The following is a 13,449-nucleotide window of genomic DNA, read 5'->3' on the forward strand; positions in this document are numbered from 1 at the left end:
TCGGGCATTCATCGGGACGCGATGGTTCGTACTATGTTGCAAGGTACATCAACATAGAGCATTCTAGTTGCATGGCAAAATACGTGGGATATTTTTTATCGCGTCACCCCAAGTGCACTATCCGCGACTCCTGCCGACTGCTGCTGTTGATCTGTCCTGCCGTGAACACTTGTGTTGTGTATTTCATGTCTGTTCGGATAGGATTCGGACAAAGAGCCATCCGGGGCGCACTTTGAGGTAATCAAAAAGGTCGGAACATTGGATTTTTGACTTCAGAGTTTGTCACTGACACCGTCACTGTTCGTCACTCATTTATTTTTCTTCAGACTTTGACGCTCGTGACGTCACTGACTCTAACCGGTTGACATCGCTGTATTTTGCAAAACTGAGTGTTCTGCTGTAAACGAGGCGTTAGCACCTCATGTGGTTTTCGGCGTTCTGTTTTGATTCAGCGAGACGCTTACTTTCCTGACACGTATTTGTGTTTTATTGTGCTACCGATGAGGTGGTGTTGGGTTCAATGAAAACAAGCCTTAGAGTTCATGCCGTTGTCTCACCCTTGTTGCAGGATGTTACTGGAGCTATGCAGGTTCTTTGATTTGGAGCTTAAAAATTTAAATCCCTAGAAAACCCACTCGTATCTGAAAGCGACATCGAAGTACCATGTTCTGACCCTACCTCATGAGTGACGCGCGATAGGATCATAAGGCCAGCAGTGAGCTTACTTGGTGACAAATCGTTGTTGGCATCGCATGCTGTTGAGTGTGCACCAAAAAGTTTCACTTCTCTGATCAGAGATATCCTTTCAGAAAAAGTGCGACATGTACTGGCCGCAGGAGGGAACGGAGACTTTTGGAGTCATTCAGGTCACCTCTCTAGGCCAAGATGTCATGGCGACGTACACCATCAGGAAATTCCGAGTACAACACATGAAGGTAATGAGAAAACACGAATGAGCACGCGTGAAAACTGTTGTGGATACGCGGGTTTGGTATGTCGCAAATGTCTGTCTTGTTTCAGACCATGATTCAAACATTTGATGATAAGTTGACAGGGATAGAGCCTTCAGCATATATAGCCCGGCAGCACACTAGTCATTTTGCGGGACGTTAATAGTTAAGCGCTATTTCTAGTCTGATACGCTGGTAATAATAGCACGGTACTTGCGACTAATATCACTAAGGTGAAGGCTACTTATATGAATATCTGCCATATGGTTCGCTTTATAACGACGTTGGCCCAAATCACACACCAAGCTTACGATGGTCAAGAAAAATCTGGTCATATTGAAAACAAGAGACGTTTGAGAGTAGAAGCGGCAGGATTTTTGGACAGGCTGCACACTGCAGCACGTCCGCATCAGCGTGCGCGTACGTTTCCAGCTGAAGAAGAAGCGCCGGGCGTCGACGGAGAGGACGGTGTACCAGTACCACTACACCAACTGGCCGGACCACGGCATCCCCGAGAGTCCGCTGCCGATCCTCAGCTTCGTCCGGAAGTCGGCCGCCGCCAACCCGGAGGGAGCCGGGCCCATCGTGGTCCACTGCAGGTGAGCCGCGGTGGCCGGCTTCAGGTGCGGCTCGGCGGACTGACGTCGGGGCTGGTGCGGCGGTGTGTCCGCCGGAGGGGAGGGAACTGGGACCATCATGGTCCACTGCAGGTGAGCCGCGGTGGCCGACTTCAGGTGCGGCCCGGCGGACTGACGTCGGGGCCGGTGCGGCGGTGTGTCCGCCGGAGGGGGATGGGGGGGGGGGGGCAACCGGCGAGGTATTTGTAGGATATCGTCGCCTCTGGAGGCTTGAATACCTTGGCTTTAAACGGGGTGGTTTGCTTCGCTGGCCGTTGATGAGCCAGCTGAGCAAGCCAGCTGACGCTTGGTGAGATGGATGAAATACAGATGGTTGTTGTAGCCACATGCAACTCATTATCGACGACCTAATTTTTAACGTTTAACGTACCTTTAATGTTTGACGTTTAATGTAGCTCTTGAAATTCCGGGTAGTTACAGACCATCACAAATTCGTGATGTTTTCGCTTCCAGTGCGGGTGTTGGGCGGACCGGCACCTACATTGTCCTGGACTCGATGATGCGGATGATCCGGGCGAAGGGCGAACTGAACGTCTTTGGCTTCCTCAAGTACATCCGGACGCAACGCAACTTCCTGGTGCAGACCGAGGAGCAGTACATATTCCTGCACGACGCTCTGCTGGAGCTGATCGAAAGTGGCGAGACCGATATACACCGTACTTTTCTGCGGCGATATTTGCACAACCTCCTAACCACAGAGGAGGATGTCTATCCTTGGTACAACCTCGACAGACAGTTCAGGGTGAGTTTTACAGTTTTGCGTATAGATGAAGAAGGTCCCTTTGCACGATGCCCCGAAGAAGGAACGGTGCAGTTTAACTGGAAGGTTCGTCTATAATTCTTACTGTGATCTGCAGTCTTTTGAAGCATCGAATGCACTTCTTTTTCTGAGCTTGAGGGCACAATGTTGTTGATGTCCCTGTCTGCCAGAATTAGTCAATGGAAAGCTTGTTCCCTTATTGAGGTATGTTACGTTTCCCAGCTGGTCACTTACGACCAGGCGTCGGACTTCAACATGACCTCGGGGCGTCACCCGGCCAACGTGCACAAGAGCCGGCGAGGTGAGCTGCTGCCCACCGAGGCGAGCCGCGTGTGCGTCACGCCGCGGCCGGGCGTCGAATGCTCCGACTATATCAACGCCTCCTGGCTGCCGGGCTTCAGCCGGCTGCGGGAGTTCGTGGTGACGCAGCACCCGCTGGCCTCGACGCTGGCCGCCTTCTGGCAGATGGTCTGGGATCACAACGCCCAGACGATCGTTCTGCTCAGTCCTGTGGATGACCAGGTGAGAGGCGACGGGGATCGTAACGTCCAAACGACCGCCCACATCCTGACCGCACGTGGATGATCAACCTAAGAAAGTCAGATTCTGGCTCAGAGAAAGAAACAACGATGCATCTCAAAGCAAAGTCTTCTTGGCATGCATTTTAACGATGACTTTGTGATTAGCTGTACTGATCTGGTCGCCCCGTTGGCTGTGTTCCAGGAGTACTGCATCTTCTGGCCGCTGGAACACGACGACATTGACTGCGAGCAGTTCCGGGTCCGCTTCACGGCCGAGGCTCAGGGTGGACACTACGTGCTGCGGGACTTTACCTTACAATCACACACGGTAAGGCACGGAATGGTGATTTCAGAGAGCTCTGCTCGTCATAGCATATTCGCCCAGGGCGGCTGTCTATCCGTATTAGACCCGCCTCCAACAGTGCTAACGCTGCGATTTTTGTCGCCGCAGGACGACTACGAGCTGGCGGTGCGCATCATCCAGTGCTCCAACTGGCCGGCGACCTGCTCGCCCGTCGGTCATGTGTTCGACCTGATCCAGGTGGTGCAGCGCTGGCACCTGGAGTACCAGAACGGGCCGTGCGTGGTGGTAGACCGCTTCGGCGGCACCGAGGCCGCCACCTTCTGCTGCCTGACCACGCTGATGAAGCAGCTGGAGTACGAGTCGCACGCCGACGTGTACATGTACGCGCGACTGTACCACACGCGGCGGCCGGGCGTGTGGCGGGTGCAGGACGACTTCCTGCTGCTGTACCGGGCGGCGGAGGCGCTGGTGGCCGGCGGCTGTGGCCCGCCGTCGCTGCCGCCGCCGCCGCCTCCGCCTCCACCCGACGTGACGGACGTGCCCCGTCCGACGCTGAAGTCGATCCTGAAGAAGGGCGGCACGTGCCAGCGCCAGCGGTCCGTGCGCTGCAGCGACACTCTCGTCAGGATCCCGCCCGACGGCATGGAGAGTTTCGTGGTGGACGTCGGTGAAGACCTGTCGAGTCCGTAGAATGTGCGCCACCAACCGAGGGGTTGTCGAGTCTGTCGGGTGCGCAACAGGGGTGACTCGATGAAAAGAGTTCCTGCAGTGAACTTGGGGGAAAGTGCGTTGAGCTACTGCCTGAGTGCGCCCTTTCGTATGTGGTCGTACGCTGCTGGCTTCCGCTCAAGTTGGGGTTTCCAGCCCAGCCAGAGTCTGTGCCCACTCTGAGACTGAGGGACCATCGGGAATATGGTAACAGTAGCAGCACGCTGCGACTGTGAATGTAGCCTCATTTGACCCGGCTGGAGTGTGGGTCGCAGCTGCCGGTGGGACGTGTGCTCGATGCGTAATTGCTATACAGATAAGACGTCTCAAAAGTCGCCGTCAAGTGTGCTGCCGGATCTCATACTCTGGACGTCCTTAGGTGGCCGGATTCATGCTAGCAGCGACGAGATTTCTACAGTCTCATGCTGCGGTGCCGGGGAGCATGAAAGTGTCTGTAAATGAGTGTAACTACTCACAGATGGGCCACGCAAGACGTCGTGTACAAAGTGTAGAAATGTTCTTATGATGTCTTACACATTGTGTATGCGAGGGAAGGCTGGAATTGTCGCAAGTCTGACAGAAGCCACTAGGTTAAACACTGGGTGGCTGCAACTCAATTAAAGGCATCTCAACATGTCCATGCTGCTACTTGAGGCGTAGCGTCACACTTAAGCGTCTTGGCTTGTGCAGCTGCGTGGCTGCTGTACTTTCCATTGTATTTGGATCTAGTTATCATCGTGCTCTGGAATAGCGTGTGCAGTATTCGCGGATCTTGGCGTTTCTGATCGTGGAACTGGGTGTTTACTGTGATATTTTATAATGGCATTTGCTGTGATATGTGATCATGTATTGGGGAATAAAAACCGAGGCGTGATTCAATGTTCCGGTATCTGCTTACAAACTGCCATATTTGGGTTCAGGCGACCGATCCTATATTACTATCACAGACGCAGACATACAAAGTTTGAAGTCAGAGTGGTGGTAAAAGCGGACAAAACCTCTGTTGTTCAAAGCCACACAAGAGAATCGCAGCTCGAGTAGTACTGGTCACATTTGCTGGCATGCGACCACTTCGTTCATCGATAGCTCAGTAGTACCCGACTACTCCATGCACTACAACGCGTATTTACCGGGCCACACTTACGGCCCACTCTCGCGAGCGTCTGAGCCGGTCATGCGCCACGCTCTCGTAAACAAGCTGCACCTCATCCTGGGCGCGTGCATGCTGTTCTAGCGCCTGAATCGGCCGCGGCCGTCCGTCCCCGTAAACCTCAGTCTGGGGAGGGGTCACAAGGTCATGGTGTAAACGGGCCAGTTGGGATCTTGTGTGATGGCTAGCGTTCTCCGACCAGTCACAACACCCCCCTCTCTCCAGCCCTGGAGTCGTCCTTGACAAATCTTTGGACAGGGAAAGAGCAGATTTCCTCATGAGGGCAAAATCACCAACAGCAATAAGGCAAGACTCCTGAAACATGTGCACCAGTCAGCTGACCTCCTGCCATCGGACGGCCTCACCCGAAATGCCCTACTGGTCGAAGAATCTGTGTCTGCGCGATGGTTTGTCGCCGCAGCTGCGGTCGATGTTGACGCTGCGACCACAGCAGCCCCAGCGCCGCACCGGCCGCCCTCGGCGCAGCTCCGCCGAACTCAGCTCCCACATCTCTGTGGGGGCCGCGAAGTCGATTCGGCCCCACGAGTCCTTAATCAGTCCTGTTTCCAGGTGCTAGCAGCAGGTGGCGGAGCTGCTGATTAGCAGGTGGAGCTGCTGGTCCAATGCCCTAGGGCCCTTGGTGGGCCTTGCCGTCGGCGGCACGACTCCCTGTGGTTTGACCCCACTCCCAGGAGTTAGGGCTTCGCTCCTTTAAGGGCTCCACTCTGTTGAGGTAAGGCCAAGGTCAAGGTCAATGTCACATCAGATCAAATTTGAAAAAGCGCAAAATTTGCTGTTGATAAATAATTTCACGAATGAATGCGTCCGAGGTGTGTCAAGGATTGTGTTAATTTTATTTTGGGTCTAGGTCACGTCGGGTAGAGCATCTGAATCCCTCTGGTAATACGTGTACTCAGACCCCCCCAAAAAAATTGAGCATCTCATCAGCATGAAAAGCCTGTTTTCATCCTTGATATCCAGGCACATGTCTGTCTCTAATATAGTGTTAGTCCTTAGTAAGCCTTTCACGATTCACAAACAGCACTGTCATATATGTGTAACGTACGTGCAAGGTCATCCCACTTCAATACCATCCGAGATTAAGCAGTCACATCAGGTCGCCTCACACTATTCCTAGTAAATGATGGTGTGATTTGACTTACATCAGCTCTTAACTGTGAGCCAGTACATAGATTCGTAGATATGACAAAAACCCCTGGATGACCTCGTTTGACCAAATCGAACAGATGAACCGCAAAATCTGCTGAAGAATGATCCACGTAAAAATGTAAAAGCACATTGGGTGCAAAATCGTCAAGAGATTCGTAGCCCCCTCCCCATCCGCCACACACACGCACACATACGCGGTGGAAGATGGCGGAACCGGTCTGACGAACCATGACTGAAGGAATAACCGGCAGCTCCATGGCGTCTCACAGGAATACTGGCCTGCACCGTCACCAATGTTCTGCTTTGGTCATTTGTTCAGCACTTAAGTGCCTCACGAGTCACAAAGATAAACAATCCCTTACGTGAAGGCAAGTCAGTCTGTTTTGAATGCGCGCCTAAACAAAGCCCGAATGCCGAGAGCGACGGTGTCCTGAGCTGTGGAAACATGGCGAAACTCCTTCGTCGTTTTCACCAGCTGATGCTCTGTCAGCCTGCCATACCGCTGCCACGAACGGCACGCCAGATATTTGGGCTCCATATGGCACCCTTACCTGGAACGTAAAATCGTATTTAACAGGCTTTTATTGTTCTCACAAGTGGTCCCGAATGACTCACACCTCCTGGGCAGTGATTTACATTCGCCGTTATACGCTGACTGGGCGGCCGTCAATGAAAAATAAATTCTCCCAAGTGCATTATCTCCCTATAAACCGACACCGCACAAATGCCTGCGGGCAATTTATTGCTGCATTCTGATAAAATTAGCCACCTTTAAGAGGCTCTGAAATCCGAGCACGTCCGGCGCCTGTTGAGAATCGAGCTCGCCGTTGAAAATGTCAACCATTCCCGGCCGAATCGAAGTGCTTCAGTTAGCGCGCTGAGCCACCGACCGCAGCCTAACTCGAGTTGGACAGTTATATGCGCAATGCCTGCCGCAAGCCAACTTACTTAGATCTTCGCCGAAGGGATAATTAGCATAGCTTTTCGTGTCTGAGACTCAAATGCAATTAAACGGGATTGGAATTGACATGCACTGATTAGGTGTTGCTGCTCGCCAGGGTTTTAAATTCACGTGTCCGTGATGTGCAGATACATGCGGAAATCAAACGCCGGCAATTCGGCTCCATCCCGAATCCAGCCACACCTACATGTGTGCATGCATGCTGAAGAATAATACAATTTATGATACTGAGGGCGGCCATACCGCCCTGGTCCACTGCCATCCAATCCGTGGAGATTACGCAGCCAGTCTGCCACGTGCAGGACCGGGCAGTGACCCTCCTGGGAGTCGGGCTTGCGCCACCCGGGCTTCCGCATTGCCACCCGGACAGACGACATGGATTATACCAGATCAAAGTGAGGATCAAAATGACACCACGGCGAAAATTAAATTGTTGCGGTATCCATACGGTGCGGCTGCAGAGGCGGCCAGGCCAGAACTCAGCCAGAATTGTCGTTAGGTGTTAGGCGTGGCTGACATTATGAACTCCACCCTTGCGTCTGCCGAGCAGAATCTGTGGAAGTCCTGCGGACACTCGGTCCACATTGTCCAATGGTCGCAAGCTGCTCTCGCCCCGGTTCTTTCCTTTCATGATAATCGCACAGTTGTGTTCGAGAATGACGGGAGATCAGCGGACATACACCCACGAAACATTTCGTATGTTTTCAACGTCCTCGTGATATTCTCTGTAAATGTTTTGCGCCTAGGGTATTCAACAGAACAGAAGCCTAAATACAAAGTCGCATTGCGATGTTATCAGTTCGAAAAAAAACTCACTTGACCCGCCGCTCCCCGCAGTTTTTCCTCTTCCTTGCGTCCTTGGAATTCCGCCGCTGCTCAACCCCTCCCAAATTAAAAAGGCGTTATTGGATGTGTTGGCAGGATGTTTTTGTGTTTGTAATTTTTGCTAAGCATAGGTTATTGCATTTCCCTGATACCACCACCAAAGATAGGCCGACCCAGCTTAACCGATATTCTTCTGTACGATCTTCTTGCCAGACAGGACTGTGGGGCTTTCTGTACCGGAGAGCATTCCAACACGGCCGGACGGGTCAGGGTGACCGTGTTTGGCAGTCGCCAGCAAACCTGTCTCCGACAGTCGGGCAGAACAACGCCCCCACACTGGAGCTCGCACCCAGCGCCACTGCATTGCAAGTCCAGCGCCTCTCCATTACAATTTACGCCACGGGACACGCGGCGCCATGCTCATAGCGATGTTCGTGTTGTGCCACTGTTCTTGCTTCCAAATGAAAATGGCGGACACAAACTAAAAAACAAACTAAGTAAGTGGAAGCGGTGCGGACTTTTTACAGATTCAGAAAATACACTGTTTGACAGCTGAGTTTATGTTTCGTTAATCCAGGTAGAGTCCAGCCCGCCACAAATTCCTTACCACTGCGACGAGATAGCTGGTGGCCCCATCATGCAGCATTTTCTTGGGCCACGCCAGGTCAGGTTGGTTGGCGCCTATTGGTCATATCTCGTCTGAGACGCCCAGTGGCCCTAGTTCCCACCGATGTCAAAGTTTGCGATCTACATATCCTCGATTTTTGCTCACCAGCTGTTCGTCTAGCCCATCTCACACGGCTCTTTTTCTTCCGTGGCGCCGTGTGAGGGAGTTCCTGTCACATGTTTAAATGCTCGCGCAATGCGACTCATCCGACACTCTGGCTGTACCACCGGTACTCATGCAACACCCTGCCCTCACCACTGATATTAAAAAGGCCAGCAACCTACGGCGAGTCAAACAGCATCATAAGGACCACCCCTAACGAAATTAATTGAAATGCATTGCAGCGTTATTTGCCTGGCTATATTAGTTTCATTTCTACTATTTTTGTTGCTACGCAGGTTTTTGTAGTGACACGTGTTGAGGGGGGGTGTTCCACATTTGTACCGGATTTTGCACTGAAATGGCCATCTTGAAGATCACTCGGTGCAGTTCATAGCCCTGCCCTTTTTAAGACCTGGGCCCCTCTAGTTTCTGAGCTACGCACTCGCGTAGGTTTTGATATGCAGATATGCGAAGAAATGCAGACTATTGCGGGATACTATTTAAGGTCACCCTGGCATCAATGACGCCATACTAACGTCGTTCAAGTCGTATCATTCCACTGGTTATGGGGCGATCGAAGGCAACAAAATATGAGCCAAGTTGTTCATATCTGGCGGTGGCAAGCACAATCTCCAGATGTAACGGCCGCCATTTGACTTTCATTCAATGTTGTGAGAGGTACGGTGCCGCGACGAAACCATAACGCATTGGGGAACTCATTTACTAAATAAAGAAATTGTGCTGTCTAAAACAGTTTTTCCACGCAAAAGTATACGAAAAGTTATATGTGAGCTTGTTGGATCATATCTGATGCTTGCTTCAATATCTTCAAATGTGGAACATCCTCTGAAAGACATTTGGCGCGATAAGTCTTCGTGAAAGTACCATCGTATCAAAACTAAGTCTATCTGCATCCGAATGAAAACTCGAAGGGAATCTTAAATTTTAGTAAACGGGCCATGTAAGAGCAGAATAATACATAATCTTGTGGGGAGTCTACGTAGACCGTATAATATCACTATGCTTACCCAACTTTCCTGCAGCGTGTGAAGTCACATGAATATAAGTATACTTGTATTGTCGAGCACCTTTATTCCTTCGGCTAATAAATCTGAGACGTCAAGGTGTAAGAGCATTGAAACATTTAGTGTGCAACTGTGGCGGGTGAAGAAAGCAATAAATTGAAAGTGAAGTGTCAAAGATGACGGGAGAAATGCATTTTCGTGTTAAGCGGGCAGGACCGTAAAATTGAATGATGCTTGTAGGCCAACAACGTGAGAACGACCAAAGTTGCATTTAGAACTGGATGAGTTTGGTGAGTCACAAATTTATGGCAGTAAGCCGTAAGCAAGGTAATACGTCAAGGAAACAGAATCTCGCAAAACTTCTCATAAAGTGTTGCAGGCCTGGTCCTGAATGGCTGCCAGTCCGCAATGCATATAAAGCTTTAGTGCGGACGATGAAAGGCGGCATTTGGATAAGCTGCCTGGTGTTTGGTTGGGCTGGCTGGTATTTGGTTGAGCTGCCCGGTATTTGGTTGAGCTGCCCGGTATTTGGCTAAGCAGAGTACGCGCCGTCAGCTGTTTCATTTGTGGCAGGTCTTGCCAACGTGTATGCAATATGGTCAATGCCACATCTGCTAAAACCGGGCTAAAAATAAACACTTCCTAGGCTAAACCGAGAAAGTTTTGGCCATGTTGACCGCCCTGGACATGCTACTGCAACACCCAGCGCGTTGAAGCCGACTGCTACCCAAATGATCCCGTTTTCATACTACTTTGGCCACGGTCACCAAAAACCATTCTGAAGTTTGGACTTCGTCCATTGTAATAGTCAGGTTTGCTACGTTCAAGGACAGTTAACAAAATATGTTTTTTAATTGTGTGCGTACAAGGCGCTAAAATCGGTGCATCGCCGCCTGCCAACCTCATGAAATATGGATATTCCATTGCGGTGATAAAATCATTTCACCTTGGCACACTTAGTTTTCCAAAGATGACTGGAAAGATGAGTTATTCCCGCTAGTCTGATTACATCCACGTGGCGATAACACCCACTTCTGGTATGACCTTGCTCGTGCTACACCACGAAAGGCGGCTCAGTGATTGGTATCTATGTCGATTTATTCTTAAAGCGAGCAAGAACGGCCTTATAATCTTGGTGTTTCGGCTTTATACACTTCGATGTCGAAAATAAAAAGCCTTCGAAATACCAGGAGGGTCTGGTTATATGAGAACATCAATCAGTGGGACATCTTATGATAATGACGGGCATTTCAAGGCAGTGGTCTTGCTCACGAGTGACACCATCCGGAAGGAATAGGAAGGTGGTCTAGGCGCCACGCGTCTTTCCTGGTTGTGAATCTGCTGGCACAATGTTTGCTTCATACTTTGAGGCGGTGGAAGTTATCCTGATATATTGAAAGTTGGTTATTTTTTGGGATACCAGCTCAAAGCAGCTGTTTATTCTACAGACTGCAGGCCGCCGGGGGATGCAGTGGCACCGGCAGGGGGACAGGAGCAACTGCTCCACTCTTCCGTAGGTCCGGGGGAGGGGTGGCAGGACCAAAGTTTTAGTACGCGATATGAGGGCTCGGAGAGCCCGAATGGTGCGCTGGATGTCGTATTAAGGGGCCCCGGGCCGCACGACATGGCCTTTAAATGCCAGTCAGAGCGCTCTTTGCACCGATTGGGGCTCCCTTAGTCCGTAAAGTTTACTATGTCAGGCACCACCACTACCGAACACGCTCCGTGTCTTGAATGAGTGAAACGGGCTTTATGGCCCATTTCATAGGCGGGACAGGGCCGGGGCCCGCAATTTACATTTTTCGGCCCACTTCATCAGCCAGGGTCCCCAGCGCCTAAAAGGGGTCCCGTATTGGCAAAGGGCCTCGAGTCGGCAATGGACAGTCTTTGAGGAGGCCCGAGGAGGGCCCGAAGAGCCCTCGACCGACGACCGACCGGTAGATAGGGACCGACGACCAAAGGCCCGATTGGAGGGTTGAAGGGACTGAAGGGTTACTGTATGCTACGTTAAAACCCCAGACGGTAAGGCCGGGCCCCAAATGTCATAGGATCTGTTGCATCGATTGGGGATCCTTTGGGACAACGAGGATCTCTATTTCGGCCAGAGACCACCAACACCGAACAGTCAGCTACATGTCGCTATGAGCATAACGTTGCTTGCAAATGCAAACTTGCAAACAACTTCCGTAATTTAGATCCAGCCTTGCAACAATAAGACGATTACAAAAATATCAGTAGTCTCATTTTTATTTAGGTCCAGCCGTGGGAAAATTAGCCAGCTGACGCTCGATGCCTAACCGCACCTAGCAGAGACGTGGCATTCCCAACAGATCGTTCCGCAATGTCGGCGGCGCGGAGACCAAGATCAATGAGTCTCCGTGGCAGGCCGGCCTGGTGACGGCCGGTGGCAACAGGACTTTCTGTGAAGGCACAGTCATTAAAGATCGGTACGTGCTGACGGCGGCCCACTGCAATGTCCCGGCTGCTCAGGCCCCGGCGCTGCTTAGTGGACACCGGATCGACTGCCTGGACAACGAGCTCCGCTTTAATTAACAGTTCGCGGGTGATCGTTCACCGCCTCTACAAGTCGGTCACGACCGACCGCCACTTCGAGCTGCTGAGCTTGCCCACGCCGATCACCTACGGGGGCGCTGAACAACGCAGTGGCTCCCACCTGGCTCCCCGCCCGCGACGACTGCCAGCGTCGACGCCGTCGCCAGTGGCTGGCGGACCGCTTCCCAGAACGGCTCGCAGGCCACGGTCTTCCTCGAGGCGACCGTTCGCGCTCAGACCAGCGCCCAGCGCCTCCGTGCGCTGTGCGAGATCATCCCGACGATGAGTTGTGCCGGAGCAGCCGATGGCGGTGAGGACTCGTGCCATGCCGACACCGGCGGCCCGCCGATGACGTCCGTCAACAGCTGGAACACGGTGGTCCGAGTCGCCTCCTGGGGACGCGGCTGCGGCCTGGCGTCTCCAGGACGGCCGTCTTACCCGGCGCCCATGGGGTCCGCGGCTCCCACGCTCGTTTGGCGGCTGTTTCGGATCCAGTATCCAGGGATCCAGGATCAGGGATCAGGGATCCAGGATCAGGGATCTAGGATCAGGGATCTAGGATCAGGGATCCAGGATCAGGGATCCAGGATCCAGGATCCAGGGGAGCACGACCGGCGCCAAGCCGCGCTCGGCGGAGCGCGGCCGGAAACGAGTCGCACCCAACCGGCTTGCATCTGGTTGCTGGTGTTCCTCGCAAGCTCGTTTCGGATTAATCTTGTTCATGTTTTTTCCAAGTTCAGAAAACAAAAGCCTTCGGTTGCCAATTTTCTTAGATCAAAATTGCTCTTCACGTGAGTGCGGTCGTGCGTGCGTGCGTGCGTACGTGTGTGTGTGTGTGTGTGTGTGTGTGTGTGTGTGTGTGTGTGTGTGTGTGTGTGTGTGTGTGTGTGTGTGTGTGTGTGTGTGTGTGTGTGTGTGTATGTGAGCGTAGGCGTGGGCAATTAGGGCTTCGTTAGCAGCTTTACACCTTTCAAACTTAACACACTGAACCATGGATAACATGGATTTAAAGTTCTGTACCAAAAATCAGCACCCAGACTCGCGGCTTCAGTATATCTACGAGAGCACGCGGTGGTCATGCCTTAGACATTTGACCGTGAATGTGGTGGTTTGCC

General features: G+C 52.1%; 1 protein-coding gene across 1 annotated transcript in view; it reads left to right on the plus strand.

Annotated features, from left to right (window-relative positions):
• LOC119092171 (tyrosine-protein phosphatase 99A) overlaps positions 1 to 3,863 on the plus strand; it is a 43,878-nt gene extending 40,015 nt beyond the window's left edge. The window contains exons 12-19 of the mRNA XM_037215147.1: positions 202 to 237; positions 810 to 935; positions 1,383 to 1,549; positions 2,042 to 2,330; positions 2,571 to 2,870; positions 3,072 to 3,197; positions 3,321 to 3,641; positions 3,732 to 3,863. Of these exons, the coding sequence (XP_037071042.1) occupies positions 202 to 237; positions 810 to 935; positions 1,383 to 1,549; positions 2,042 to 2,330; positions 2,571 to 2,870; positions 3,072 to 3,197; positions 3,321 to 3,641; positions 3,732 to 3,863 (1,497 nt within the window). The remainder of the gene's footprint in view (positions 1 to 201; positions 238 to 809; positions 936 to 1,382; positions 1,550 to 2,041; positions 2,331 to 2,570; positions 2,871 to 3,071; positions 3,198 to 3,320; positions 3,642 to 3,731) is intronic.
• The last annotated feature ends 9,586 nt before the right edge of the window (positions 3,864 to 13,449 follow it).

Source organism: Pollicipes pollicipes, unplaced genomic scaffold, assembly GCF_011947565.3.
Source record: "Pollicipes pollicipes isolate AB1234 unplaced genomic scaffold, Ppol_2.1 Scaffold_3447;HRSCAF=4054_pilon_pilon_pilon, whole genome shotgun sequence".
Taxonomy (NCBI): domain Eukaryota; kingdom Metazoa; phylum Arthropoda; class Thecostraca; order Pollicipedomorpha; family Pollicipedidae; genus Pollicipes; species Pollicipes pollicipes.